The sequence below is a fragment of the Haemaphysalis longicornis genome, unplaced genomic scaffold (genome assembly GCF_048455015.1).
Source record: "Haemaphysalis longicornis isolate Haplotype H1 unplaced genomic scaffold, Haemaphysalis longicornis Haplotype H1 scaffold_4, whole genome shotgun sequence".
Taxonomy (NCBI): Eukaryota; Metazoa; Arthropoda; class Arachnida; order Ixodida; family Ixodidae; genus Haemaphysalis; species Haemaphysalis longicornis.
The window spans coordinates 19,077,584-19,102,028 of NW_027526361.1; the positions used below are offsets into that span (position 1 = coordinate 19,077,584).

A 24,445-nucleotide genomic window follows, 5' to 3' on the forward strand; every position below is an offset into this window, starting at 1 on the left:
CGCTTCAGTACCAGGCGCAGAGATATAGTCAGTGACATCGCTTAGAGGAACTCGTTTTTTTTTTTTCGGTGCACTAATGCGACAAATTCATCAATGAAACTGTCCAGAAATGTTATTAACTTTGGGCTCGGAGGCGTCCTTCAGCGCAAACATACATTATTAAATATCATTTAAAGAAAAATACAGCAGAAACCATAAGACACGAAGTTGCGGAGGTTTACTTATGGGTGCACCTGGGTTTCTTTAACATACACTAAATTATCCTGGAAACCAGAGTTCTCGTTGTTTTTCATATCTTAAAAAGTAGCCACCCCTGCCACCAGGATTCGTAATTACTACACCCTGCAACGAGTACAACGCCTTACGTTGATTTTAGGGTTGGCGCAGGCATTCGCAGCCCTTCGAAACCATGACGACACCTTGTGTTGTGGTCAACTAAATTACGCAAAGCGCTGTTTCTTGCGTCTGTAACTCGCAATATTCCTATTTCTCCGGTAATATGAACAGGCCATTAGCTGAGGGGAAGCTGTACCGAAAGAGCGGGTGAAGTGGCAGGGTTAGAATTAAAGTAAGTATACTTACTTTAGTTCTAACCCTGCCAAGTTCCATACTATAGTATGGAACTTGAAGCCGTAAAAAAGTCTGACGAGGCGACTCAAAAAAAAAAAATTTGGCCTTTCTCTGATTGCTTTAGATGAGGTTGTGTGCGAGGGCATTCAGCGAACTTTTCCCTTTTGGCTCTGAGCAAATGGCTCGGCAGCGTCATGCACAGGCACTGAACGACAGCACAGTTTCGTTCCCGTATTTCAGTGTCCTCAGTCCAATAACTTTCTTTGGGTTGCTTTCGTGAGGGACAAAGAACCGGTACAGGTAGGCACCTAGAATAATGTGAGACATTGCACTGGGGCCACTATTATGCGCATTATTTGCTAGGAAACGTTCTGTTGCCTGCCGCTTATGCCGAAGCACGTCGACATGCACGCGTGAAACGTCAACCAATCGCGGCGAAACAGCACGCTGACCTAGAACGGCCCAAGCCGGAAGAGTCGCTCAAAAAACTGAGCAATCAGTGTGGCCGCTGTTATCAAGCACGGAATGGGTCACTTTGATCTAATTTGCTTGTTTATTACTGTTTCAAGTTTGCAATGGCTCGATTGTACCAGCCAGTGTTGTCCGATGGCATTTGCAATCGCGGAGGCGAACAAGTTTAGATTTGCGATTGAAAAATCGGTACTCTGCAAGGAAAATTTGTTAATGTCATATTTCTCTTCCTAACACACATGGTTGGTGAGAACATTCCTCCACTTTTAATCTATGAAATTCTGCTGCTTCCAGATCGTCCGCCATGCCCTTACTACATTCTCAAATTTCACCAAATCTAATTGAAGGCTTAAACTACTCTATATTATGAAACGTCCTTTCCAAACCTAATTTACGTATAGCGTAAAAAGCGAAATGTGTGCGGTTCCAGCCCTGAGTGGTTAAAAATGTGCCTGTCTCGCTCTTTTCTCCAATGCGCCTCACGTAGGTTTTATGGCCATTATGCATTGGATGCGGTCGCCAGCTGTTCCTTTGGAGCCAAGCTTTCTACATATTCACCAGAAGCGAGCTCCTTCGTTAGCAAAGCAAGGAATGCGTTCTTCGCACCAATAACACCGGCGGTTGTGTTCAGCGGTAAGCAGTGGTTACCGTTTCATTTCGAAGGGCATGTAAAAAAGTTTCCTGGCCCTTACGATTTCAAATGATGCCCGTAGTAGAAGAGGGTTGTTGAATTCTTATTGAGCTTCCTGTCCCTTTCAGCATTTCGAATGAAGCTCAGCGAAACATTCCACAAGAAAGTCTTCAACCAAGATGCGTTTGATTTCTACAAGTACGCCACACTGGACATCATCCAAAAGCGAGAGAAAAACAACATCGTAAGTAATGCTTGCCTCAAGCAAGGTCTTTTTTTCCCAAGTCCCTTTTTTCCTCAAGTATCCTATTTTGCAAAACATGGTCGTTGTTGCTGAGGCTGTCCCGTTAAGAAAATGGCCGCCGGTGTAAAGAGTAAATGAAAAAAAAACAGATTTCAGTTCGCACGAAATTTGAATCCGCGTTTCCGCAGTAGTAGTCCAGCGCGTTTTCAATGCGCTGGCTCCGCACACTACCAGCATGGAACTACTAAGGCCATACGTACGCATCGTTCGTACGTATCGTAAGCGTAAACGCGAAAATAAAAACGCAATGAGTTTTTTCAGACTATCGCTTTATGAAACATAATGTACGCAACGTTTGCTGTCAGCAGGGGCCTAAATGTTCGAGGGTCCGCAACTTTTACGACAAGAACAGATGCGACTATTACGGCGGAGCTGATGGGCAGAGCAGTTTCGGTTTTCACTTTCCGGTCACGGGCCTTCCGGCCTCCCCAGATGATTTTTCATCCTTGGACGCCATCGCAGGCATCCGCCAATGCAACGTTGTAGAACAACGCAGTATCGCCAATCCGCAGCTTCGCAAAAAGATTGTGGAAATCTCCGTCAAAAGCTCTATCGAGGAAGATTTGACGAACCCATATTGTTCTACGACGCCTGCGTCTGCGTCGGTTAGCGCGTAGACGATGATAAGCTCATTTTGGGCTTTAAGAGCCTCGACCTCCGCTAAAAGCCATGATGAAAAATGCGAAACGCAGTTGCCCCAGAGCGGTGATTGGCTGGTCGTAAAATACGTATCTTACCGAAGGGCTCAATGTGAACATAGTCGGTTGCTATCTGCGTATACGGAAGTTCCAGCAGTTGCGCAGAGTGCGATAAATACGCCACTTACGGCGGATGCGATTGTAGTCTGAACGCGGCCTAAGAAAACAGCACTAAAAACAATAGGACAGGAAGAAACGACAAACGCTGCTTCTAAGTAGCATCATGTATTAATTCACCCGCCTCAGTTCCCTTGTTTAGTTCAGCAGTGGAAGAAACGATAAACCAGTACGTGCCACATAAAAAGCGAGCGTGACGTCGCGAGAGAGGAATATTGATTGATTGTAGGGTTTAACGCGCCGACGCAACGCAGGCGATGAGGCGCGCCGTAGTGGAGGGCTCCGGATTAATTTTGACAACCTGGGGATCTTTAACGTGCGCCGAAATCTCGTACACACGGGCGTTTTTGCTTTTCGCCTCCATCAGAAAAGCGGCCGCCGCGGCCGGGAATCGAACCCGCGACCTCGTGCTCACGAGAGAGGAATAGGTGCACCGCAGCCGCGCAAAGTACTGGTTGCGAGGAAGCTCTGGCGTATGTTACCACTCTGCCCATCGAAGTAATTCGCACGGAAAGACGAAGGAACGAAAGCAAAGAAAGAGACAAAAAATGCATGTAGCAGTAAAGAATGATGATGATGGTTGGAGTTTTTTGGCGCAAGGCCATCTGGGGCAAAGAGCGCCAAACAAAGGTATCTAAAAGAAAATAGTGGCTACTAAAGCCAGAACAATAAAATCAATTATTGGCAATGGTGATGGCTGGTGTATAGGGACAGATTTGATTATGCGTGATAGGAAATGAGGTTTAAAAACTTTACGTCTGACAAATACTCAAACACACGTTTCACGGAAACTATGGCATCGTCACCTATAAACAGCGATGGATGTAGTGGGATATATGTTGTCTGTAGAGTTCTCTGAAATGTTTGTGTCGTGTTGTGTGAAGTGCCTTGCATGAGATTAGTATGTGCACCACGGATAGGGCCTCTCCGCACCTGCTGCACTGGGGTCTAGAAGATCCCGTCAGCAGATACGAGTGCGTTGCATGGGTGTGCCCTATCCGCAGCCTACCCAAGGCGACTTCCGTGTGTCTGTTGTGCGAGTCAGATGTGTACCGTCCCAAGTGTGGCTTTATTACATGTAGTTTGTTGTCTGTCTGTTCATCCCAGTGTGTGTGCCATGTTCTGCGCAGGTGTTGTCTTATGTGTGGCTTGAGGTCTGTGTAGGGTATCGTTGTAATGTCTACAGTGTTCCTGAGTGCAGCAGCAGCGGCCCTCTCGTCTGCCAACTCGTTCCCAGCGATCCCTGCGTGTCCTGGGACCCAGCGAGGACCAGCTCATGCTTTTGTGCATACACGGACATGATAGTGTTGAATACAGGATTAACTATGTGGTTTTTGGGGGGCTTGTGCGATGACAGTTCGCGAACAACACTCAAAGAATCTGTATAGATGATGGAATTGGGATTTTGAGTTTCAAGAATGTGTCGTACAATCAGTAAAATTCCATACGCTTCTGCTGAAAAAATTGTTGTGTGCACGCTCATGGTTCTGGCTGCATTGAAATTTGGACCATGAGCAGCGCACGACACCATAGTGGAGGTTTTAGAAGCGGCACTATAAAATTCTGCACATGTGTATTTAAACTGCAAAGACAGAAAGTGCTGCAGTATTGCAGCTCGTGGTACACGATTTTTGTCAAGTCTCATAAAAGAAAGTTCGCACGACACAGGGCGAACTTGCCAAGGCGGTAAACTGTTAGAAAAGGATGACCTGTACACATCTAAAAACAAAGCAATGAGATCCGAGGCTCGCTCTCTCACTCTAAGTGAAAAGGGCAGAGGAACGGATGGGCGATTTACATAGAGCAGAGATGTTGATGTATCGTTAAAGACAGGATAAAAAGGATGATTATTCAGCGACGAAATTTTAAAAGCATAAAGCAAGTCCATGTACGTTCGTTGGTTCTCAAGGCTCCACTTATCACACTCGACATAAAGACTCTCGGCAGGGCTAGTGCGAAAAGCACCCGAAGCAAGACGAAGTTCCAAGTGTAGCACTGGGTCCAGAATTCGCAAGGCTGTCTTAGTCGCCGACCCATACACCACACTGCCATAGTCTAAACGAGACCCAACCAATGCAGTATACAAGCGAAGCAGGAGTTCTTTATCGGAACCGTAGGATTGGTGGGAGAGAACCTTAAGTATATTCATTGTTTTGAGACATTTATTATTTTTAAGTTCCTTGATGTGGGGAATTAATGTGAGTTTGTGATCAAACACAACACCTAAGAACTTGTGCTCCTTGTTCACAGGAAGCGACACGCCATTAAGATGAATGTCTGGGTCCGGATGGACCCCGCGCTTCCTCGAGAACACAACGCAGGAGCTTTTTACAGGATTCAATTTAAAACCATTCTTGTCTGCCCAGCCGGCAAGTTTCTTTACACCAAGCTGGACTTGACGTTCGCAGATTGACATATTGCATGATTTATAGGATATCTGGACGTCATCTACATACATGGAATAAGAGATTGTAGGTGGCAGTGCCTTACCAAGAGAGTTCATTTTTACTATGAAGAGAGTGCAGCTCAACACGCCACCTTGTGGCACGCCATTTTCTTGCTCGTGAACCTGTGAGAGTGCACCACCGACTCTTACTCGGAACGTTCTGTCTGACAAGTAACTGACAAGAGCGTTCAACATGTTACCCGAAACAACGAATGACTTGAGGTCCCTAAGGATCCCATAACGCCAAGCGGTGTCGTACGCCTTCTCAAGGTCGAAAAACACAGTTAAACAATACTGCTTGTGCGCGAAGGCATCCTTGATGTACGAGTCAAGAGCTAACAGTTGATCGTTCGTCGATCGCCCCACCCTGAAGCCTGCCTGGCAGCTCTCGAGAAGACCGTTGTGCTCAAAGAAGTACACGAGCCTGCGATTTATCATCTTCTCGAAGAGCTTGCACAGGCAGCTCGTCAGGGCAATAGGACGGTAACTTGAGGGGGATGACGGGTCCTTTCCCTCCTTCAGGAAAGCTACAACTATAGCCTCCTTCCAAGAGTTTGGAATGTGCCCCGAAAGCCATATCTTGTTATATAGGTGTAAGAGTGTTAGAAGAGTGTCTGCGTGTAGGTGTTGTATCATTGTATATGTAATCTTGTCTGGGCCTGGAGCTGAGGGTTTACACGTGCTCAGGGCAGCCCTCAGCTCATGTAGTGAAAACAGGGAGTTGTAAGAAGTCTGTGATTTGTTGTTGTCGTGTAGTGACTTCTTTTCACTAGAGTCTTTATACCTCAGGAAAGTGTTCGTGTAGTGTGCTGAACTGGACACATGTTGGAAGTGTTGTGCGAGCGTGTCAGCCTGGTCTTCGAGTGTGTCCCCTGTAGTGCTGACCAGAGGCAGGCTGCGAGTTTGTTGTTTTTTGAGTTTGCGTATTCTCGTCCATACTTTCCGTGTGTCTGTGTAGGAGTTTATGGATGTTATGAAGGAACGCCAACTCTCTCGTTTTGACTCACGGCGCACACGTTTTCCTAACGCCTTGGCCCGTTTGAACAAAATGAGGTTACCCGACGTGGGGTACCGACGAAGGACACCCCACGCCTTGTTCTGGGCCTCTCGCGCCCGCCTACAGTCCTCATTCCACCACGGCCTCCGCTGGTTGCGCGGGGCACCAGAGGCGTGGGGAATGGACTTTTCGGCGGCGTCGAGGATGTGCGCCGTGAGGAGTTGGGTAGCTTCTTCAACGTGTAGGTGTCCTATGGATGTGTGGTGTAGTTTGGATGTCTCTGTAAATGTATTCCAGTTAGCTCGTGCTTCATTGAACCTATTATGGGAAGATGGACTGCATGGGCCTTTGCCTATGTATGTAAGTGAGGTGGGGAAGTGGTCACTGCCATTTGGGTCAGTTCCCACACCCCACTCGAGAAGAGGAAAGAGAACTGCGGAGCCAATAGCCAAGTCAAGACATGAGTATGTGTTGTGTCCTATGTTATGATATGTAGGCTGTTTATTGCTGAAAAGGCATGCTCCAGAGGATGTAAGAAACCTCTCTATCAGGTGACCCCGGGCATCTCTACGAGAAGAGCCCCAAAGAGAATTGTGAGCATTAAGGTCGCCTGTTAGAATGTATGGTTCGGGCAGCTGGTCAACCAGCGCCTCGATGTCAGAGCTCGAAAGTGTAACATCAGGAGGAATGTATATGGAGCATACCGTTATCAACCTATTAAATATTATTAAGCGTATTGCTACAGCCTCAAGGATAGTGTTTAAAGTGACAGGGTGGCATGCTAAGGATTTCCGGACGATCATGCCCACACCGCCAGAAGAGTGTGTGCAGCCATCCCTGTCCTTTCTGAAGACCATGTAACTATTCAAGAAATTTGTGTGCTTGGAATTCAAATGTGTTTCCTGAACACACATTACACTTGGCTGATTAGTATGCAGTATTTCATATACATCGTCAAGATTTTTAAGAAGGCCTCTACAGTTCCATTGAATTATGTTTTCTCTTCCCATTCTTTAGTGTGAGAGCTACTGGAGTGTGTGTGTTTGTTTATGTGTCGTCTTTCGGGGCTGTGACTCTCGCCTTTTTTTTTTTGGCTTGTCGGGAGGCTTTGGCGTCGGGACGCGTTCCTTGCGGTGCACCGCAGGCAAGAACGGCACGACGTCCATCTCATCGTCCGATGTCCTGGGTGTGCCCGTCGAACCGGGCCCCCCGGACTTGGCCCCCCTTCGGGGGCCCTTCGTTTGACCCGCCACCGCCGCAGGTGTCGGGGGCACCAGAAGTGGCACGGGCGGTGCGGTGGCGATGGAAGCCGGTGCGGGGCCCGTGGTGTCCATGGCACTCTCCAACGCACTGGAGGACGGGGAGGCAGGGACGGGAGCGGCACCGGTCCCGACGGAAGAGGTTGCCACCACAACCCCTGCTGCCTCAGCAAGCGTCGTGGTGGCGGCTTGGGCTGCCAGAGGCAACCCAGAAGGGGGGGGGGGGGGGGGGAGGGACCAGGTCAGACTCGCTGAACTGCGTCCCTGTGGAAACCAGACGCCGCTCCGCCCCCCGGCGAGCTGCGTCGGCGTACCTCCCCAGAGGGAAAGAGGCGAACCTCTTCCGCGCCTCTGCGAAGGCGATGTTTTCTGTTACCTTGAGATTGATTATTTTCTTTTCTATTTGGAACTCTTCTCATTTCCTGGAGTAGGCCGCATGTGGGCCCCTGCAGTTTGCACAAGTGAGGATGTCAGAATTACAGTTGTCGGTGGGGTGGTCCTGCGCGGCGCATTTCGCACACGTTGTTTTGCCGCGGCAAGAGATTGTACTGTGCCCGAACCGCTGGCACTTGAAGCAACGGCGCGGGTTCGGAATGTAAGGACGAATGGAGCATCGAATGAAGCCTGCGTTGATATGTTGAGGAAGTGAGGACCGGTTAAAGGTCAGGATAATATGTTTCGTGGGGATTATGTTATCATCCCTGCGCATCGTGATGCGGCGCACAGCTGTGGTGCCCTGATCCTTTAAACCTTCAAGCAGGTCGGCATCTGTTTCCGTAAGAAGATCCGCCTCAGAAATCACACCCTGGGAGCTGTTGAGGCTCCGGTGAGGGGTGACCCTGATGTCCAGATCATGGATGCGGGTTTGTTCAAGAAGAGTGCGGGCTTGTTGTTCGGCATGGACTTCTATAAGGATTTCTCCCGTCCTAAGCTCTTTAGCTTGATACTTTCCACCTATTGTGTTTTGCAGGAATTTCGAAACCAGGAATACAGACAGGGAAGCGACAGGCCTTGCTGAGTCAGCCGACTCTACCACAAGGAAACGAGCATAGTTATTCACAGTTGTTGAAAAGACAGTTGTTGGAAGAGGTGGGAATGAAACTTCGGTGCGGCCCCTTTTCAGGGACCGATCACGTTTGGGGGGGGGGGGGGGGGGGGGCGTTTTTCTTGTTTTTCGCCTAACGGCGCCCCTGTACGAGGTTTCTATCGCACACGGTTCTGCGCCGCATGTGGCCTCGTGGCCATCCTTCGTGACCCGCTCTTATCGCTGCGGCGGCGGCCTCCTCGCCTTCCTCCGCCACATCCCGCGCGAACGGGTCCCGCGCACGTCTCCTTTCCCTCCTCGCCTATCTCTCCCCGAAATCGAGCCGCTGCTCCGTGCCGGGCGCTTGCGGAAGGGGGTGTGGTTTGACCTCCAGCGCTCAATGGCAAAACTGGTCACACCGGGAAGATTGACCGAGGTAGCTTAGTGTATTCCGCTACAAAAATCTTGAATCCCGTCACAACAGTAATCAATGAGTTTGGAGTACGATGAGGAATGAGCAGAACTGACTGAACTATGTGAACCACACTGTGGCAGTAAAGCCAAACAGGCCGTGTTATAACGTGCCATACTTGACGCCTTGACGGGTAGCTGACGCTTATTGGTGACGCTTATTGGTGCGGTATAAATTTGACTGTTCGGTATCATTTTGCATATCATCACGCATAAGGCAACAATCCCACCATAAAATCAAGCAGATGTATAACCCTTTTTTGTTGCTCTAGCTCTTGGACATAATGAGTAGTAATGCACATGAATGCCACCCACTGGAGTAGCCTTTGGTCGGCCAGCACCCATCGAGTGTGTTAGCCACAATTCGCCCCGCTACAAATACGTTATCTCTGAGTAAGACCCGTCGCCAAGTATTCCATCCCTGTGAATTGAAGAAAAACTGCTGGCAGTTCGTATTGAACGTATCAACAAATGATTCCAGGGCTGTTGACCTCGATTACGAAGTCTATAAAAATTTGTTTAAGCTGATAGCACGCGCGCTATGTCAAACATAACTTATATTCGTGGCTATTTCACTAATCCCTTCCTACGTTTTATTTTTCTGCCTTTTAAAAATACAGAAGCATGAAGACTTCCTGCAAATGATGATGAATGCTCAGGAAGCGTCGGAAGTTTCGGGAGGATTCACAACCTCTGTTGAACAGTCTGTTTTAAACCCCGAAGCTGAAACCTTTCAGTTAAAGGCCCGCAACGTAAAAAGTGAGTATCGTGTGTTTTTTTCTTAAGTGGGGATCCCGGCGTCCGAGCCATTGCGTGAGCGCTCGTTTGGTGCCGTCAGCGCGGCGCTTTCCCCTTCTCTCTTCCCGAAGGACCAGCTCGCGCCTGCGCCACTGCGTTGGTCCGAGCCAAAGCTTCAAATTCCTGACGAGGTGAAGGCGCCGGCGGGCGTTGCGCGATAAAACACTGTCAGCCCGACAGCCGCCCCGCCCTGGTTCTTGCTTAACCTCATTTCATTGGCTTGTTCTCGCCGGGACGCGGGACGCGCGCCCTGCGCGGGGGTCCGTTCGGGGAGGCGCTCAGCAGGACAGCCAAAAGTGCGTAACGATTTCTTTCACCGCCCGGTCGCAGCTCTTTTGCACCGGCTCTAAGCCCGCAAGCCAATGCCTTAGGTTGATCCTTAGTCCCTTCGCTCACATATTAGCCGTACCTGACACTCGACGATCACGCCGTGCAGTACGTGCTTGGGAACGGACGGACAGTGTCTTTCTCTTGCGAGCCCATCGGCCAGCATCCCAGATTTTGCCCACTGGTTCAGCGCGCCGATGACGCGCACACTTGCGCGTGGCGCCAGATCGCCCATCGCCCCTTTCCACCCACGGGAATATTGAAATGTAACCGGATGGGTTGGCGCAAATAAACGCTTTCTTTTGACGTACACTGGGCATATTCCTTTGTCGCCCCCTACTCCACCTGCCCAACAGAGGCGGTGTTGAGCTGGGGCGACCGCGTCTCAGTTTCGTGAGCGTGCTCAAATAGCTCGAACCCACGGTGGTTCCTCGCAGTGTGCGTGAGTGCATGCCTTGCGCAATGCTAGAGTGGTGCATATTGGGAGGTAGAGAGACCACAGTCTGAAAGGTTGTAAACAGCTTGACCAGCCAAAAGACATATGAACTTCCTCTCAATGACTGCTTGCAATTTTTAGATCTTAGCCTCAAAAAAAGTTCTGAACCCACTTGCTGGTCCTATCGCACCCGGCCAGAAAAGGGCTTACTCCCTTTCTACTCTACCAATACAAAGTTAATCAAGCGTGGAATCTAGTTTTCGTGTCTTTCTAACGCGGTCAAAGAATCCTGCCCCCACCGTATGACGGAAAGCCTTAACTTCCAAGTCAACCGGCTAAAGAAAAGTGGTTATCGAGACGCGTTGTCAGTTTCTGTTTGCAGAAAAAGTCCTGAGAATGGTTGTCAAAGGAATAGGTGTAGAAGTAGGAGGTGGGAAAGAACGCATGCGACCTGCCGTCTGGCAATACGTTCACGGCGTTTCCCACAGGTTAAAAGAAGTCGGGCGAAAACATAAAGTACCCGTTGTTTTCACTGCACATTTAAAGCTAGGTGGCCTTTGAAAGGCTTCGCAGTTAAGAAAAGAAAAGGGACCTTCTAAGGCAAAATGGAAGGTTCGGCACGAGCGCAAATTTGTGAATTGCGCGCAAGGAGCTGTGTGTAAGATACCTTTGTCTTGCGGTCGTTTCTACATCGGACAATCAGGGCGGTGTATCAACGAAAGACTGCGTGAACATAGATATGCCTGCCAACAAGTCAGCACAGTAGGAAATCTATCGGCACACCTTGGTAGGTGCAAGTGTGAGGTGGCGTTTGACAAAATCCCCACTTTGTTCCGCGCTAAAGACAAAATGTCCAGTGAGATTTATGAAGCATTTTCCATGATATCAGGACATGAGGGAGAATGCTTCAGCACTCCTTCGATTACGCTCACCCAGCGTGGGGTTCAGTTTTTAGGATCTTCTTTTTAACGACAGCACGTGGACCGGCTTCGACCACCGCTACCTTTTTTATCTTTATATTTCACTCGCATGACTTCCCTTCCCCATTTATCTGGAATCTGTTGTTGCATTATGTGCTGTTCTATATGTATGTTTTCGTCTTGTCCAGAATATATCAGTTGTTAGTGCGCCGTCTTCTCGTGAAAGCGCACACTTTTTTTCCCGTGTCCGTCTCTGTGTTCCCAACAAGCGAAACTTACCTTCATAAGTGTGATAGTAAATATTTTTTCACATGTCGCACCAATGTGTTGAAATGAAAAACACGACCAGTGATTTAGCATGATAGAGAATTTAGGTCCTCAAGGATGGTGTCGTTGTCAGTTGTTATGGCTGGGGTTAGCTTTGTATTCAGAGAAACAATCCTGTATCAGTGATGAATAGGATATTTGTAAAGGGTGAAATACGTTTCACTTTGTTGGGCATCCTCCGTTCATTGGAGCAATGAGCCAACTACTTTAATGTGGTCTAGAAACAGCTAGACAGATTTCTAATATATAAAAAAATATTCCAGAACTGCGACTATAATTTTAAGATATGTTATGAACATCGTCTGGCAACGACACCTTTATCACTTCTCTAGCTGCTCAATGATACTCAGGATGTTCCTTTATACGTGGCGGATGTTCTCGCTCCTATGAAATAAGAACTCTCAGTACTTCGCTCGACGGTATTTCAAGCCTATAAATACTAATATTTGCAATCTTGGTATTTTAATTGTCGGTAATATTATATCTGCAATTTGGCCACCGCCAACAATCTATAGTACTAGCTATATCAGCAGTGGGGCATTAGTGGGCTACTAACGAATTTTACATAGGCTGTTCACTGCGGAATACTATCGATAGGGTTCTGAATCTGCCGATGGTCAATGATATATAGTACTATTGGTATTTTTTCTCTATCAGTAATTCTACGTCAGTTGGTTATGGATAGTACTGTTGATAGTTTTTTTCGCTGTCGATATTAATATTGCGACGAAGCTGACGACAATATCGATAGTAGTATCAATACTTTCGCATCATTGCTGTGGGTGCCTCCATTTCTGCCGTCATTGCTGAGGGACGAAAGTATAGTGGTGAAGGGGAAGAAAAATGTCAGCAAAATACTATACCGTGTTTCCAATAAAAACACTTAACGTCGCCGTTGGGGACTGATTTGTGCGTGCGCAGAATAAAATACGAAACGGGTGGCTTCAGAAATTATTTGTGCTTGGCCGAAAATGTCCAGAAAGAATGCAGTTGAGCTCTGCCGATCTGAAATTAAAAGGTGTTTAGCTTATGGTTTTTCCGCGCATATTCCTCTGGTCGAATCACTGATAAGAGCTACTCCCAAATATCTCTCGCAATAGAGTATCCTACGCGGATCCGTTTAACGGAAAGAGCTACTAAAAGAATGTAGCCATGCTGATTACATATCTGGGACGTAATATATATCTATGGGGTGGTGCTGACTACTTCACAAGCGGAGCGCACTTTTTGTGAAACATCGCTCTAAGCGCTGAATGCACTCTTTACCCTGTCACCGTTATTGCGTCAATGCTTGATAATTACTCCGAAACAAGGTCGCGCTCACAATATAGCATCCCAAAGGGAGGTTTTCGAGAAGCTACAACAAAGGAAGGACCTATCTGATTGTCCGTCGGCGATAGATTGGCAGCGCTGCTCCTGTCACGTGCTGTCTTTTATTCCAAGCACTGAACAAAGTAGTTTATCTGAGAGCGTTCAACAACCATTGTTGCGTCAGTCTGCGTTCGTACACTGTCCATGTCTTTAACGTTCCGGAGTCCTGATTGATGCACTCCAACTTATAATAAAGACACGAGCTCAGCCACAGCCTGAGCTTACTCTTCTGGCTCTGTGACCGCATTCATTAGTCGTTCCAATTTGTGAAATTAAATATAACCAGAATAGCAGTAAATGTTGTGGTCTGCCTGTGGGCTTGTACGGAGGGATCTTTTCAAAGCGAGCTAGTAAACTGCCGTTCTTATCCCTCGAGCCTGTTACGACCTAAGCTTCGTGGCTTTTACTCCACATGAACGCTCACGAACGCCACCAATAATCCATCGTATACTCACTGTGCAAGCGCTTAAGCAGAATTGTAGTGCTACTAGTTTCAATTTTCCCGCTTCTCTCTGCCTGCTCGCTCGTCCAGATCTGACGGAAGTGGAGGCGCTGTCCCAGTGCGTGCTCTTCTTTCTGGCGGGCCAAGACACGGCCTCGACGGCCTCCACGTTCGCCACCTACCTGCTGGCCACCAACCCGCACGTCCAGGACAGGCTGCGCGCCGAAGTCGACGAGTGCTTCCGCAAACACGTACGCACTGCTCTTCTTATCACCTTCTCCGGGCCAGTCGGGTATTTTTATCCTGTGTACGAGATGTTGCTCATTTACGTTTTTTTCCCCCCTTTTTTTCAGGGCAGCTCGCCGTCATACGACGAAGTCGCCAAGCTACCTTACCTAGATTGTGTCGTGAATGAAACGTTGCGAATCTTGCCACCAGTAGCGAGGTAAAGCATGGGTCCTGTACGCCTGCGACGCGTCCACCCGTTCTAAATACCGCCCGTGCGGGCTTCGTGATGTAACTTGTATTTGTTTTGTCAACAGATTGGAAAGGTGCCCTGCGGAAGACTACGTGCTCGGAGACACGGGGATCAAGGTACCCAGCGACTGCGCCATAGCGGTGCCAGTTTATGCGATGCACATGGACCCCGAATTCTTTCCAGAACCCGAAATCTTTAACCCTGACAGGCAAGTGACCTCACCCTCTCAATTATTTTTTTAGGGGGGGGGGGGGGGGGGGCGTAAAATGTTGGCTTCGCCATTCCAGGGTTGTAAGAGGAGAGAAGTTAAGGGACTAAGCAGTGACAGTAGTTTGCATTCTCTGGGTAAGTCGTCGAGTGCCATGAACCGCGCAAATGAGCCATCCGAATTGGAGAGTCAAGTGAGCAAGCGAACAAGCAAGACTAAAGAGTCGAATACATGGGCGGAAAAGCACGCGTTCCCGCACGCGTCTCCGCGCCGAAAACCGGTTTGGCAGCCGGATGACCCGCCGCGTCGCCCTCTCCAGCACGCATCCAACCTGCTAGATATTTTGTCGCGTAGTTAAGGGTGCGATCTCCATGGAAGAACGCAAAGGAAACCGCCCCCAAGTAATCGCGAAGACAGACAGTTATACTCACATGTTTTATACAACGGCCCTTAACTTCAGGTCGAAACGAATCGGAGGCTGGAGGGGCTGGAGACGGCGTTAGACGCTACGGCATTGTCAATAAGATTAATAGTGGCAATAGTGCCATAACAATAAGCAATTTGGTAGTAACGGTCCATTTTCAGTGCTAGACACTCAGTCCTTGAACGTTCAATGCTCGGACTACACGAGGACGAAGAAAGAGAGAAGACGAGACAATGCGCAACTTGCAACTAACTTTTTTAGGAAGAAACGCGTTTTTACAAACACCAAATCATCACGTCAGCTTACACTATCATTACAAAGCATCATGTATTCAAAAGTACATTTCTTTCTCCCTGAGCGTGAGGGAGGGCATTCTCACACAATTATCACCGACACGTGTGATCTCATGTGCCTCAATAATCTCCCAAGACCGCTGACTCCTGTGTTTGTAGATAATGCTGCTCTTATCAAAGGCGTACAACCCTGATCACGACAGTGGGAGGCCAAATGTCCAGTTGTGCCGCAACTCACATTGATGGCGTGCCCACGCAATCGTTCGTTGAGGCCACGCCCAGACTACTTCTCGCCACAATTCAAATGGACGACATGGGTTAAATATCAGGCCCCACCAGTGAGGTCGAGATTCGGTTAAAGAAAGAGAAATATTCAGGCCAACCTGACCTCTATAACCAATAGACAATACGTGGCGCCGGCATTTTTGATAATGTATTCGCCGCCTAAACCTCTCATGGCCAGCCTAAAATATTTTCAAGTTTACCGGTCGTTTTATTCCCGGCTTCCCACCTGTAGCACAGGAATTGTAACAGCGTCATAACGAAGTAAACCATTGTAATTTTGTACGAACTTGATCATCATGACCTTACTGCAAATATTCGTGCAATAATATAATTTTTGCACTTGTTTTAACATAAACCCAGGTTCAACGAGGAAAACATCAAGACTATCCGCCCGTATACGTATCTTCCCTTCGGCGCCGGTCCCCGCAATTGCATCGGAATGAGATTTGCCATCCAACTCATAAAAAGTTGCCTCCTTCATGCTGTTCACAGCGTGGAGTTCGTGCGGTGCTCCAAGACAAAGGTAAGAAGGCCGGAATATGCGCGACTTGTCCTCTGTGGCACAGTGACGATTGCAGGCCAATCGAAGGTGTTCTTCGTGGCATAACAATAATGTGGATGAAAGTCTGCGGAACAAAATTTTAACATCTCCAGTAGTGTGGAAGAAAGATGACTTATTGTTAATTATAGGGCAATCATTTAACATGGCAAAACTTCCAGTATCCGTGCATACATTGTTTGATGCAGTATTTCATCCCCCTGGACAATCACAAAGATTCACTGAAACTCTATGCGGCTCATGCAAACATCACTTTGACAGTCCACGAGGGAAAGAAATAATTTTGTATGACCTGTACAATTGCTTCAACTTTAACGAGCAACAGAAAAGTTCAGTACGTTCCCAGATAAAGATCTGGAGAGTTGATCTGGTATTAAGGAAAGACCAGTTCCTGGCCTTGCCGCATGTATCCAAACGCTTCGCTGCACACCTCCCCCACTTAACTTGTGTGATATCATTGCGCGCACTATTCTATTGCGCAACTGCTAAAAGCAGCCCGCCGTTCGGGCGCTGGGGCCTCGAGGTAAAGTTCTGGGAAATGGCGTTGACGGCCTGGGTTCGAGCCCCAGTGGTCTCCTTTTTATCTTTTTTTATTGGATTTTTTTTTCTAAGCTGGTGATTTGGTATGTTTTAGGTCGCTTCAGGTTCGGGGCACAGCCTATGACCACGTTTAATTAAGGCTCTGTTTCGAGCGATGACATAGGTCACGCGGGGCACTGTCCAGCAAAGCGTTCGGAAATAGGCGGCCGGGCCGGCTCCACGATATACCATATATTAGGGCGGGGGACTGGTCAAGAGCGTATTGGCATATCGATTGCTAGACATATCTGGAGGGTCCATCTGATGTTAATTGAACTAAACTGCAGCGGGCGTTTACGAACATACCAAGCAAGTGCCAACACGGGTGATTTGGCCAAGCGTGATTAAATGGTGCGCGCACCGAAGGAAGGAGTAGAGCATAGATTGGTTGATTTTATTGATTGTGGGGTTTAGCGTGCCGACGCAACGCAGGCGATGAGGCGCGCCGTAGTGGAGGGCTCCGGATTAATTTTGACCACCTGGGGATCTTTAACGTGCGCCGAAATCTCGTACACACGGGCTTTTTGTTTTTCGCCTCCATCAGAAAAGCGGCCGCCGCCGCGGCCGGGAATCGAAGCCGCGACCTCGTGCTCAGCAGCACAACGCCTTATCCACTGCCACCGCGGCGGGTGCTAGAGCATAGAGCAAGGATAGAGCAAGCAAGCGGAGGACAGAGCAAACAACTTGGTTGCGTGCTCTATCACCTAATTGTTCACTGGAATGCTCCTCCGAAACCTTCGCATTCGCATTTCACGCACTGGACTTTCCCAGAAGCAGGACCACCGCATATAAATCAGTTTCAGGGCTCTCGACCCTAATACAACATTTTCGCAAACTTCGCAGGTGCCTCTCGAGTACCAGCCAGGATTCGGCATCCTCCAGGCCAACGGGCTTGTCGTGGGTGTCAGGGAACTAAGGAGCTGACCGACCACTCTCCGCCCACAACGGATAGCACGCAATCAAACGAGGGCGTCGGAAGGGCGTAGAACCGTACGCGCGTGTTCTCGTTGCTGTGTGCTCGGTTCGCGTATGCATTAATTCGAATGAGCCCAATTCGGTGGTTATAAACGATCCCTCACGAAGCAAAGCGTTTCCTCGCGCCCATGTTGTAAATGCGCTCTTTTTAAACGTCGTCTTATGCACTTCTCTCGGGAATTCACCTACCTACCCCACAGAGACGCGAACTAACCATTACGGACAGCAAGGAAGCCCTTACAACTTATCTGATTTGCTCTATCCCACCTCTTGCCGCTTCGAGGGTCTAAACCTCGCCGGGGCGACAGTATGCTTTCTTTTTAGTTCTTTGTTTCTTTTGGATGCCATCTGAGACCAAAAAACAATACTTCATTCAAACACCGTACAGGAATATTTATGTTCTCTGATGCCACACGAAAGAAGAGACAGAAATCCTTCAGATGAGAAATGTGCAATCCTAACAGAACGGAGCACTAAAAAACCATGCATGAGACACGACCGCGGCCAGAATGTGACACACTATTAATCACACGATTGCGCTGCAGGGTATATCTAAACGGGTAGGTTATGGGCAGTTACGTTGCTGATAGCGAATCGGACCCCAAAATCCCTCCCTCGTGAACGTCACCGCCAAATATATAAACTGGTCACTGTAAACAGCCAATCAGCATCGGTGCCTCAGATACGTGCTTTACTTTATTAGTATTTTTGTCAAATGGGGCTTTATTTGTTTATGTTCGGCTCGTTGCAGTAATTCCTGCGCTCTTTGCAGTTTCCTCGCGCCGCAAGTGCATACTCCCGCATCGAAGTTGGTATTTCAGCAACTACTTTCCCTACCTCGGAATAAACGTCTGTCCACACCGCGGCGCTCAACAGAACACAAAGTTGATTTTGTGCAGAATTCTGTGCCGAACGTGTACAGGGTCAGACCTCAAATTATTTCACTGCACAGATATTTTCGTCGTTTAATAAAAAAATCACCATCCCTTGTTATGTCTGTTTCAAATGCATAATGTACCGTTTCGATACATTGTAAAGTGTTTTTTTTTTTTTTTTTATGTAGCGTGTATGCTTAATTTATGCAGACGTCGGGAAAATTTTGAGAACGTTGATTGCTTGATTTTGATTAAAATGTCAGCCGTATTTTTTGCCACATATGTGTGGCATCAGGTAGAGAGAGAAAGAGCGATAAACATTTCATAAACTCTAATACGGAGCATGCAAAAAAATGGCGATGTACCCATATCGGCAAGCACTGAACGGCACATAACCTCGAACACTTCGACTGTGCGTTTTTATAGCTATTGGTCGTAAGCAGGAGGCGTCTTGGGGGTGGGCTGTCTGTCTATAGACCAGAACATACGATACACGATCAAAATATGGGGCAAATACGTGCGCACAGTAACAACTGAAAAAAAAAACGCTGCCTATTTTTGGCGAAGGGAACTGAACCAGCGCTTCTTAACCAATGAGCCACCACTGCGGTTTTTCTTATTTGTTGCACGAGCACTAACTCTCATGCTAGAAGATCAGGTTGTTTCGAAAAACACATGGCAAACAAACACGCTTTGTTTGCAACCGACGTTCAGCAGATAGTAAGTGTCTCAGATGCTGCTAGCACACTGCGAACCGCAGCTGCTGGTTTTGTTTGGTGAAAGAAAAAAAGAAGCATCTTTGTTTCCAGAGGGGGCTCGACATGCCTCTCATTGGGTCTTCCACCGCAAGGGGAGCACGAACAGCACAAACCAGGGGCGGTATTCTCGTGTTTGTCCGTTTTGAAAACGTCCGTTTTGCGTCTGTTTTATTGGGACGTACTACCAGTTGTAGGCGGGCTCTGGGTTGACTTTCGCGCAACTGTTCTTGTAAACGCATTTTAAACGACTGAACCTATTTTAAACTATATTTTATGTGTTTATTGTTCCGCCAGTGAACCAACAACAAGGCGACGAAAAAACGTCTGCTCCAAATCGTCTGCTCCGGGAAGCCGCTGCTCATAACTCCGCTGTGCTTGCATGGCGTCACATACGGGTGTTCGCTTTTAGCCAATGAGGGCTTGCTCAAAACGGACACTTTCGAAACGGACACAAGACACAAAAAACGAGAATACCGCCCCAGGAAATGCGCATTGCAAGGATTCCAGTGAAAGTAACTTAGCCGTGCTCGCATGATGGAGTAGGAAGGCCACCACAGGATGATGCGGGAGGTAGAAATTTCCAATTGGAGCGACGTGGTACTAGAAAATGTTGGGGAAAAAATGGGGCGATTCAGCCGACAAAGCAGCAGGTTGAACCCGGTGTGAGAGGCCAGTCTCCTGCGGTGGGCAATTAAAGAACCACAAGCGCAACTACACTCTTTAAAAAAAAGGTCGGCGCACTTACTAACAGAACACTAACCAGTTACTTGTCCCAGCATTGACTAGGTAGGTAGTTGCTTTTACTAACTGGTCATGCATGACCTAGTAAAAAACTACGCGTGACAATGTGAATCTGCTGAGTGCGCAGCGTGACATAGACACATTCATCACGCACATATCACACGTGGACAATCAACAACTGAATTGAACAAGAAAGTCAACGGGATGCACGAAGAGAGCGAGTATTACTTAGTTACCTTAGAAATACATCTGATCTTTTTGCTTTTATAGCCAGCAGCGGAAAGCCCCCGAAAGAGTCGGTGGGCTGGTCATAAAAATAAAATATTTTAGCGATAATTTCAGAATTTTGCAGTTTAATGTGAGCATATACAAGACAGCATGGGGATTTGCAAAAACTTTTTAATCGTGATTTGTTGTGGAAAAAAGCTGCAGTTATTATGTTCAATAATTCATAGAATTTGTTACTTCCGTGAATGTTAGTATCAAACCAGCAGCAGTTACTAAGTACACGGTCTAGACTAGTAACGGTTCCACACTTATTGGTAGGAACTACGTACCGTATTTTGGGGTAGTAAACTGCCTAAAAAGTTAGTAAATACAGCCGTTACTACCCTTTTACGAGCTTTTTTGTTAAGAGTGTACATCGTCTAGACGATGTTGATTTTGATATATGACGGCAGCAAGAGTAATCAAGTCATTCAGGAGTCGAAAGACCCACTCAAAATGAAAGGAAGCGATTGCGGTGAAACATAGTAGGCAGTTCCGCGCTGATGTACAGCTTCTGGACAGTACAAGAGTATACAGTATCGTGACCAATAGCGTGTACTTAGGTTAGTCACTTAGCCTGCTGTCTATTGACCATGTCATGCCCTGGTGTAGTGTGAGTGTGCAGCTCGGTGGAAATCGCTTGGTTCGCTGCGGTACAAGACGTTATGAACGCGTTGAATGCGCAGCCGTCTTGATTGTTCTGCACGTTAGCGCATCCAGAATTTCTGTCTAGAGGGGGGTGGGGGTTGAAAATTTGACAGCAAATATAAAATATAGTAATATATAAATGAAAATATAAAAGAATAAATATAAATGTAAATCAATAACATAAATAGATATAAAGACTAAACGTATAGAAAGAATATAAAAGAGTAATTGTCGAGTTCTTATTTTTCAGACAAAAAATTAAACGTTGAAGCAGACGTCTTGAAATATAAAATTCGCCTGCAGAGGGAATATAATAATGTACACACCTTCACATAACAAAACAAAGACACGGGAATCCTTTTTGCCCTTGCCCGAAGCCTGGTCCCGAGTTTCGAAGTAGAATGGGAAGGAAGGAATGATGGGAGATCAGGGTGGGAACGAAATACAACTAAAGCAATCCTGAATGCCTTCATTTCTGATGAAGTCAAGCACACGCAGTCTCCTCATGACCTTTATCTTAGCAAAAATGCAGAAAGAAGAACATATTTTTAGTTCAGTTTACTATTACTCACGGCTATGCCGGCTTAAAAGAGGCTGGTAAACATGCCCTGCAACTTTAAAATATGGTTTGCACTGCGAAGGTCCGGGCGGCGCTCGCAAGCCAGTTCTTAGAAACACAAATCGAGCCGAAACTTGAAATGCGTCTGAATGCAAAAGCTTACTCAAATTCCATCTGACCGCAAGTGAACGAAATCTGTTAGCATACGTTGGCACAATTTGCGTTAAGGAGTCAGATGAACACATATTTGGGGAAGCCTTTTCAGCACGACATCATTTTTATTCGTGTTTCCCCAAGTGCTTACGAAACGTTGCCGGTTTCCTCGCTAGGATGTTATAAACTGAGGCGATACCGTATTTTTTCGCGTATAACCTGCACTAAAAAATCGAAAATTTCAGTGGCAAAGTCGGGGTGCGGATAATACGTGGGGTTTCTTCTTTAGTGTAGCTTCACGGCAATGCGCGTTGTGCCGCGAAGATGACCCTGTGTACAACAGTGAGGAATGCGGCTCAAGTGATAGCTCTAGCGAGAGCAGTGACACTGAGTGAATTGTGACTTTCGCCTTGCAGTCAGTGTATTCTACTTGGTAAATATACGCTCTTTCTGTCTACATGGTATGTGATGTGCTGCTTGAGCAGTAGCTTTGGTGCAGCCTTTCCTGTATCAAATGTGCGGGCAACACGCGATGATTATGTTTTTTTTTTTCGGAGGTGTGAAAGCGGGTGTGCGGAATGTATTCAGGGGCGGTACATACGAATATACGGTATATACGGTATATATAACGTAAAACCGAAGGGAGGTTTATTTTAGCTCGTATATTGCTTAGCATTAAAAAACAGTTGTTTCAGCTTTCAAAAAAATTAAGATAACTTCGATCAGATCTTATTAGATCTTATTTGAGGTAGGAAGGCAAATTCGACAATACTGAGTCCAAACCTATGGGAAATTTCAGAGTCCTTTTTGTTTAGAAGTCAACAAATGATTCAAATCTCGTGACTGCAGTTCCGTACAAAAGTTCAGAAAGCGGTTTAATGTGGCCCTACAAAAATTGTAATTGGGGTTTAACGTGGGCATATACGAGGCACGCCGTAGGGAGGGGGAAGGGGGGTGAGGAAGGGCTATGAATTCATTTAAACACCCCAGAGATTCTTACAAATTCAGTGTCCGACGGGGACACTGTCGGACATGTAGGCGAACTAACTGGCGCAGTCCCTCGGCAGAGCAGCACGGACCGTGAAACAGCGTGTCGCGCAGCGCCCTCACACGCCGCGCAGTCTAAGAAACGACCGTGCCTGCTCACACCTGATGTGAGGCAGCTAGAGACCACGAAGGATGCTCGCCTTCTCCCCTTTCCATCCTTTCTGGAGCGGCAACATGAAGGAAAAGCTGAAGTGAAGACGGACAGACGAGGTCGGGGCGCCAGAGCTCTCGGCCCGTCGTCTTCGGGTTCCACCCGAGCACTTGTTTTTAGCCGCCTGATTGTAAATAGATGCACAGTTTGTATTGCCAATTTAGTCGGTCGGTTGAAGACCCCAGGGGCCTGGATCTTCGGCGCTGCGGCGGCTCGGAGAAGAAGCCCCGGGGAAGGAACCCGCGAAGATAACTGACACTGTTTCTGTGACTAAGAAATTGTCTCGTTCTTTTTCTTAAACTACTTCATACTTCAAGTGATACGCAAGTTGTGATTCTGTTTTCTTCGTATTTCATTTTTAACACCAGTATAACGATATTCTTTTCGAGATTTAACTAAGGGCCAACAATAGAAGCTTCCGACACTACAAACTTCGCTCAGTCAACTTCGGTTGTCGATCGGGTGGAAGAGGGGTAGTGGGGTTGGGTCGACGAAGCTCTGGGGAGGAGGTGGGTTAACCACGCCCCTCCCCCCCCCCCCCCCCCCTCCGTAATTGCGCCACTGGTTCTGCACCTGTCGGAAAGTGGGTATAACGAAGAAAGCAAGCAAATAGTTATTTGTCATGGCCTTTTCTTTGTCTCAAGATATTCCCTACAGTCCTGAGGTGTATCTAAAGGACTCCCGAGGTCACAGATATGCTAAGCTGTGAAAATGAACCCTGCTAGGATACGCATGGGATACACTAAAGAAGCATCCTACTCAACATGAAAACGAAGGCTTTTTTAGACAATCGTATATTTTGCAAAGCTCCCGGATCCGTAAACCTCAAGGTTGCACGTGTCCTTTAAAAAGGAGAGATCACAGACACTTTGAGGGTTTTTTTAAATATCAATAAAAGGAATCGTTCCCGCATGAGATATTTAGTGCGAAAAACCTGCAGTGCAAACCGGTCAGTGCATGGTAGGGCAGCAAGAAGTGTGCAGTTCAAGTGCACAGGCTATGAAACAAAAAAGCACGAAGATATCATGAATCGTCGTACGAGCATTCAGCCTCTCAGATTGGAGCAAATAAAAATACGTGTGTTCTATTACGAGAAATATGAAAGGGAACACAGGGACGCGTGAAAAACAGCCTCGAAACAGACTCGGAGCGATACGCGGATGGCGCTGTGAAAAACAAATGGGGAAAGGAGGGCGCTCTTCCACTCACTGCTGGCACTCCCACCACGCTGGCATTTCTACAAAGCAGCAGCTTGCATCATTTCGCCGATAATATGGTATCGTCCGACAGCCGATAAGACGCACGGTGGGATTGGGAACAGTTGTTAGAACAGCGTCACCCTTTCCACTTTGTTTCCGACAGCGGCCGCTGCGTATCACTCATAGCTGGGTCTGGGGGTGTTTTTACGGGTTCCTGTGTTCCCTTTCATATTGCTCATAATAGTACATGCCGTTCTGCGTGCAACATAAATAATATAGAAGCACAGCTGCATAAAATTCGTTATGCGCACAAAAGGCCCAGCCAAATATTACAATTTCTGTGGTAATACGGCGATTTGTTTTTTTTCGGCCAGCCAGCAACACATTAAATTTAGCGCCCCCAACTCTGAGCCACCAGGACATGCACCGGAGGTTAGCTTGCAATTTCTTGACATGAAAGGGCGAGTATAAAGTCGAAATTGAATATGACAGGTCTGTACGCAAAGCTTTAAAAAAGCTTCACAGTACTATCGACACTGATGAATGTTCCAATGTTCGGCTTTTTGAAATGCACAGGCGGGCTAAGAATCTCTGGATCTGGAGATGTCTCCATTAAAATTCGAACCTGGCTACGTCT

General features: G+C 47.3%; 1 protein-coding gene across 1 annotated transcript in view; it reads left to right on the forward strand.

Moving 5' to 3' along the window:
* Positions 1 to 24,445, forward strand: part of LOC144179523 (uncharacterized) — a 95,243-nt gene that overhangs the window by 23,789 nt on the left and 47,009 nt on the right. The window contains exons 7-14 of the mRNA XM_077707914.1: positions 1,529 to 1,674; positions 1,801 to 1,916; positions 9,609 to 9,747; positions 13,700 to 13,860; positions 13,963 to 14,054; positions 14,152 to 14,295; positions 15,658 to 15,820; positions 17,279 to 17,354. Coding sequence (XP_077564040.1) covers positions 1,529 to 1,674; positions 1,801 to 1,916; positions 9,609 to 9,747; positions 13,700 to 13,860; positions 13,963 to 14,054; positions 14,152 to 14,295; positions 15,658 to 15,820; positions 17,279 to 17,354 — 1,037 coding nt within the window. The remainder of the gene's footprint in view (positions 1 to 1,528; positions 1,675 to 1,800; positions 1,917 to 9,608; positions 9,748 to 13,699; positions 13,861 to 13,962; positions 14,055 to 14,151; positions 14,296 to 15,657; positions 15,821 to 17,278; positions 17,355 to 24,445) is intronic.